Genomic DNA, 7050 nt, shown 5'->3' on the forward strand with positions numbered 1-7050 from the left:
CATAGGAGAAAGTGCAGAACTCTGGATTAAGATGAATAGCAGACCCCCATACTTTGTTGCCCAATAACAAGACTCAGAGAAATAGAGAGGAGAAGGCATGAGGCAGGGCTGCAGGAAGTCACAGCGAACAATCTGGACTTGATGTGGTAGAGTCAACAGTGAGCTAGGGACCCAGAATAGAGCAATTGGAGGTTCCAGTGCTCTGGGATGACCGGCAGTTGGACCTCTGCTTCATTTAGACATTGGTTCATTTAGACATCACAGGACGATCAGAGGCTTACATATAGAAATGTGAGATGGGCATTGAGCAGCACAAAGTGAGGGATTACCTGATTAGTATAGGATTGTGTGAACGGCAAAATGAAGCAGAAAGAGCAGTATTTACCAGAAAGAGAAGAGACAGCATTTGCAGTCCCACAATCAACAAACCTATGCCACATTGACTCTGAGAATGAGAATTTTCCTAAGACCACGCAGCTAGTATTCAACTGTGAGTTTCAAGAGAAAGGTGCAGTGGGGTGAGGGACTGGAGCTTTTGGTGGTTAAAGAGAGAAAATAAAGTTTGCCTACTGTGCATTGAAATTCCTTCTATTAAAAACGCATCGAAGGCCAAGAAGTATAGAGCATCCATTCAAAGAACCTGCTGGTACCCTAGAAGCATATGGTCATGAGTTTGAATCCCTGGCAGGCCTCATGCACTCAATATAATTCTGAAACCTATGTGTGCCCCCGAAGTCCTTCTGTATGTCTATGATTCTCGGAAGCACGAAATAAAATCAAAGGAAAGAACAGTACCGTATTTAATTGAAAAATCAGACAAAAGAAACATTGGACCGTCTAGCAGAATGAAATAAATGCAGTGTAAGAAATGCGGCTGGTCTGAGGGAAGCCGTGAGTTGCAGTGGGCAGGAACAGCCCTCCCTGTGTAAAGTGGGAACGAGAGTAACAGGGAGAACCTCGAGAACCTTCCTCTGCCCCCCGGAACCTCTAGGGTCCCGAGAGGCGCCAACCGGATGTGACCTCGCCTCACTTCTGCCCGGGGATGGTGGCCTGAGGAAGCCAGAGGGAGCGGCCTCAGGAGTGCGACGGGAGGGCCCAGCCCGGCCAGGTGCGGACGAAAGGGGTGGACAGACTGGACCCGCCATCGCTCTGAGGGAGTGCAGGCAGGGTGCGGGTGCGCGTTCTCCTCGGCCGTCCACCGGACTCGGGCAATCGGCTGAGGCGTGAGGGGGGCGCGGGCCCGGCCGCCATCTTCTTTCTCGGGATCGGAGCAGACGCTCCTGAGGGATCCCGATGGGGCCCCGGGGCCGACAGCAGGGACAGAATTCAGTTCAGGCAGAGGTTGAGGAGTTTTCTCACCGACGTTCGTCGCGGAGATCAGTCTACTATTTTCCTTTCCGGTGTGCAGGGTGGGGGTTGCTCAGAGCTGGGTAGTTCCTGGGTTAACGGTGGCTCTGAGCTAGGCGAACCCCGGCTCGGTTCCCGGTCTATGAGCTGAGCCCACTCAAAGCTTTCCTGCTGCGTGCAAGGGCAGAGCAGTATACTCGGTGCTGCTTCCTTGCCTCTTGGTGTTCCTTTGAGAAAAACCTCCCTATCTGCCTCAGGCATTCGGATATCATTGCATGCATAAAATTTGTTCGGTACAATTCACATCTGTGTGACATTAAAAAGAACTCGAGCCCTATAGATACTAAGACTTCTTTGCATTCTAGAGTAAGACTCACAAGGGAACACGTGTTGACCAGAACTTTTGTGCTATAGAGACTGAAAATTGTTGTCTTTTGTCATATTTTTCTGCACGGATATTCAACTGCCTCTTCAGGCAATTGTAGGGAGAGATATGAGTTGAGAATTCATCTGAGTCCCAAAGTTCACCAGGACTCTTGCACAGAATGATTACATAGAAAATAAATATAAGAGGTTTTAGGTTTCAAGAGATTTGTTTCTATCTCTTAGAGTCTGATCCAATATATTTTGGATTTCCCTATTATTTTTTTCTGGGGTTCATATTTAGCGTCAGTGAAACTTATTGAGCTTTTGAAGGTTCTTAATCCTGTTCTCACTGATAGCCTTTTTGTTTTCTTGAATTGAATTCTAGATCTCTAGATCATTATCTTATTGCGTTTTTATTTCCTTTCATGTACTTAGTTTGGAATTCATTTGTATTCCTTTTCTAAATGGTCAAGTAGTTGGGAGGGTGATTCATCTGATTTTTATACTATTTCCAGTTCTGAGTAGGTATAGCTATGGATTGCAAATGGTGCCGTTTTCCATGAGAATGCTTATCTAAACTCTCTGGAGCATTGAGGCATTCTGAGCACATGAAAGACTGACCTGGATCCAGAAAATAGCGTAGTGGGTAAGGCATTGCCTGCATGCAGCCTTCTCGCATTTCTTCCTCAGCAATCTGTATGGTGCACGGACCCACTACATGTTATCCCCACCCTCAGAGCCAGGAGTAAGCCCTGATCCCAGCCAGTGTGGCCCCTAATCAAACAAAGGATAGACACTGAACAAGAGCGCAGAGAGAGAGTAAAGTCTGGAAGACGCGTGGAACGTGGCTCTTCTGTTTCTCTCCCTGGCATCTCATATTTCCCAAATAAGCTTACCAGAGGGACTCCTGGATAGAGAATCAGGTAGAAACTGAGTACCTCGCGAGTGAACCAAAAGCAGAACAAAAAAGATCAGAAAACCAAATACATGCTCAATTTTCACTTTGGGTCAGGGTAAGACCAGGGTTGAGTCAACAAGTAAGGATTTTATGATTTTCATATCTTCTATATACATTGAAAAGTGTCAGCAATTGGAGATTCAACAGGCACAGGGAGAGTCACCATATAGTAAGGCTCAAGGGAATGGCATTGAGAGAGGACTGAGGCAACCTAGAGCCCAGCAAACAGTTCATGCTGGCATATCTCAAGGCAGGAGTAAGCATCATTTAGCCTGTTTCAAGACACCAAGAGCTCAAAATTATTTCTCATGATAGCAAATTTCAGACTTCAAGCACCTGGTTGTTAGACTAGGAGTTGATATACACACCTATAGTTGAGATCAGCAGAGATCCATCTGAGAAACTGAGGGGACTCTGCTGCCAACAGTGGGGTCCAATAACACTAGCTGGCTGATCCAGGGTCATGATTAAAATCCATAGGCAGGAATAGTGACAGGTCTTATATCTGGGAGAAATTATCGGAGGTGAGATCATTGAGGAGGAGAGTGCGGCACTTTCAGACAGGACAAAAAGGCACAAAAGAACCCCCCCCCATAATGACAATTTAGGGATTGGCTTGGGACAATATATTCTCCTATGTGAGAAATCCTGGACAATCTAGATTCTTGACATCATTCCATTTCCTGTCCTGGAAAGCTCATGGAAGCAGTGACTTTGAGAGACACACTGACATATCTCTGCGAGGTTTCCGACAGAAACGAGTAGGGAGACCCAGAGTGTGCGATATGGTTTTACTTGGTAGAAGGGGGATATAGGAGGCAGAGAAAAGAATAACCTACAATTTAAGTTCATGCAGCCATAGGTATATGTATCCCAAGCTATCAGCATGATGGATGGCTGGGAACCTGTCAGGACAGAACAATGCTATGCAGAATTATTTGATCAAAGAGGAATAGTGTGTATGTGTAATGGGAAGGAATCCCTATTGTTCTCTTAAATCACAGGGGGAAACACAGCTGGATCACAGAAGACATCTTCCTGTTGAAGGAAACCAGACTACACAGGAGAGAAGGCCAGGTACTGATGAATCCAGTGAGAATCCAAGAGACGATGGAGAACACATCAATACATACAGAAAAAATTAGTGCCCAAAGAAACGTTAATTATCCCTGATCAATGGCCATTTCCCTGTCCCATGTGGATGTGGCATCTTCTCACATGTATTCTGAGGGGTATCCCAGGGGCTGAGGAGCTAACAGTCTCTCTTTCAGCATCCTAGGGTACTGTGACCAACTATGAGAATAGAGATAGCTCCTAGCAAAGAATCGAGGGTGATTTACAGTGTCCCCATCAAAACTCCCTTTAGTGTCATAAAAAACTGATGCTTTGCATTCTATGCTCTCTCATGCTACATAATTCTTTCCTTGCAGTTGTAAGTGACATCTACCTAGAAGAACAGTGTCTGTGGAGCTGATTGCACCTTATCGTTTGATCTGGGTAAGTTCCCTTATGCTCAATATGCTAAACAATCTCATTGAGAACCTTTGTGTTCCATAAGTATATGCCTTTAAGCTACAGTACGTGTCTGAAACATATGTGTAAACCCAAAACAGCACCAAAGTGTGTGTATCCCTGGACCACAGTGCACTGAAGACCACCCCATAATCCCTCTAACGCACTCACTCCCCTCAGGTGCACTAGCTGATGCCCTCTTCCAGCTTGCTTTCACTGATCGTGCCTGTTGCTGTTCCTTTTCTCCTCTGTAACCCACATATGAGTGTGGTCATTGATTATTTGACTTTCTCCCTTAAATGACCATGTCTGTTTTGGCTTCTCCCAACCCTTTTTACCCTCAGGTGCGCAACCCATCGACCAACACCGGTGCACATATCTGCTATCTGTGTGACACGTGTCATCATGTCTCACTGTGATGAGGTTTTAGCCTTCAAGGTTGAGGAAGAGAATGAGGATGCACACGACGGCCAGCATCTGGAGAGCGATCAGCTGTCCAAGGCTGAGATGGGGATGGCTGAATTGCCCTCCTCCACCACTGCCACCATCCACGTTGAGGAGAGCCTGGGGGAGGTGGCAGCTGCTCGAGTCTTCAAGGAAGTGAAAGGTGCTCAGGATAGTCCTGTCATGGCCCATCACTTCGAGGTGACCATGGCTGAAATGATAGAGAGCCATCCCGAAAGTGGCAGTGCCAGCAGCCACAAAGAGAAAGGCCTAGAAGGTAGGGAGGAGCCAGCACAAGATGGGGCCGGCCTCCAGGAGGCATTGCATGACAAGATGTCTAATCTGGTGGGGTTCCTGCTCCTCAAGTACCGCACTAAGCAGCTGACCACAAAGGAAGTGATTCTGAGAACCATCCTCAACAATGATGAGGAGAATTTCTCTTTCATTCTAAGCCAGGTGTCTGAGTGCCTGCAGCTGGTGTTTGGCATCGATGTGAAGGAAATCAACCCCCAAATCCATAGCTATGTGTTGGTCACCACCCTGGGCCTCACTTATGATGGCATGGTGGGCCCTCAGCAAACCATGCCCAATACCGGCCTGCTGGTGATGGTCCTGGGGGTCATCCTTCTGGAGGATGATTGTGCCTCTGAGCAGACTATCTGGGAACAATTAGCTTTGATGGGAGTTTATCCGGGGAGGAAGCACTTCATTTATGGGGAGCCCAGGGAGCTCCTCACCAATGTGTGGGTGCAGAACCAGTATCTGGATTACAGGCGGGAGCCTGGGAGTTACCCAGCCCGCTACCAGTTCCTCTGGGGCCTCAGGGCCCACGCAGAAACTAGCAAGGTAGAAGTCATGGAGTTTTTGCTCAATATCATTAACAGTGATAATAGGCCCCTCACGTTCTTAACTGATCGGCCTCTTTGCAAAGATGAGGACGAAGTGGCCTGAGTAAGGGTGACAGGTTGTTGCAGAGAGCAATCAGGCTTCCAAGTGTTGAGGCTAAGACAAGTGCAGCACCTATTGGTGAGCACCCTGGGGCTCTTGTTCTCTGTGATGCCGTGTAAATTAATCTCGTTTTTCTTTAGGATCCCATCAAATGTTGTGTTTTCTTGATGAAGCTGTTGTATTTTGTCTGAGTTTGTGGATGCATTTGTCTCTCAAATATGTGCTCATGCCCAGATCTACAGGGAGAGTGCTGTTATTGAGTGAAGAGAGTTTGTAAACGTCTTTATTCTGTTGTGAGTTGTCAGAGATAATGGAGCCTTGGAAAAGGACTTGCCCTGAAATTGTGACACATTTAGTAGTGGAATCCAGTCATGGCAAAAACCAGCATATTCCGTTATTCTTCCATTGCTCCTAATGTCTCAAATAAATAAAATTTGAGGTTCTGAGTTTATTGACTTAGTCGTCATTTGCTTCCTTTTGCAGGTATTTACTGAATTCTTCTGAATGGCCATGGATTAGCAGGGACATTTGGATAGGCGGGATGTATGGGATGCACTCCTGCACAGAATAAGAGTGTGATCCCTGCTCAGTTAAGGAGAAAGGTGTGAGGCTTTGTACGATATACCCACCAAATTCAGGAGGGGAAGGGCAGTTGGACTCCAGGAGGGAGGAATCTATTGGGAGTACCTGAATCAGGTAACACTTGGAGCTGTGGAATCAGCAGGAATTTCAGTGGGACATACTTGGCACTAGTCAGTCAGGGACTCTCATAAGAAGTTGTCCTAGTGGTGTGATAGTGCCCTGGCATGCGCGTGTGGCCACGTATCCTTGGGCACCATGGAGTCATATGCAGAAAAATAATTCTTGACATTCTTTTCAGTTTACCTCATAACTGCATCATCTCTTTAGCGTCACGGAAATATATGCATTGAAGAATGAACAGTGTGTTTGGGAACCAAAGAAATATTTGAAAATCGAGAAGTATTCCAAATTTGCTACTGGGTCCAGAAGCACGAGCTTGAAGGCCAAGCTTAAGCTTTCCATAGAGGAGCCCCAGTTCTGCTCCCTGGTACTTCATAGTTCCCAAGAGCCTCTGAGAGTGACCCACAAGGACATCACTCTCCGTACTTTGCTGGGTTTTTGTTTTGAGTATTTGAAGTTTTGAGTATTCTTTGAGCCCTGTCTATTAGTAATTTCTCCATGTTCTTGTGTTAGTTTTCTCTCCAAATTCAAGAGGGAGCGTGCTATCCATAGGGCATCTTTATTTTGAAGTCAGAGTTACTTTTGCCATTAATAATTTTCATTTTCAGGTTTTTGCAATCATTTTCTTATGTTCTATTTTGTTTTCCCATGGGTTTCATCATTGGTAACAGTTTTGAAGTTAATGTTGCAGGCATTCTGCCAATGTGTCCTCACCATATTTTATGTATAATTCTCTAATACTAACATATTGATTTTGCCTGTAATTTTTGTAT

At 46.0% G+C, this 7050-nt stretch overlaps 1 protein-coding gene across 1 annotated transcript; it reads left to right on the forward strand.

Moving 5' to 3' along the window:
* Nucleotides 1-360: 360 nt before the first annotated feature.
* Nucleotides 361-5578, forward strand: LOC101537185 (melanoma-associated antigen 4-like). Its single transcript, XM_004606638.2, has 3 exons — nt 361-508; nt 2605-2750; nt 4916-5578. Exons 1-3 carry the CDS (start codon nt 361-363, stop codon nt 5576-5578), a joined length of 957 nt encoding a protein of 318 aa, XP_004606695.2.
* Nucleotides 5579-7050: the final 1472 nt, after the last annotated feature.

The sequence above is a fragment of the Sorex araneus genome, chromosome X (genome assembly GCF_027595985.1).
Source record: "Sorex araneus isolate mSorAra2 chromosome X, mSorAra2.pri, whole genome shotgun sequence".
In the NCBI taxonomy this organism is placed as follows: Eukaryota; Metazoa; Chordata; class Mammalia; order Eulipotyphla; family Soricidae; genus Sorex; species Sorex araneus.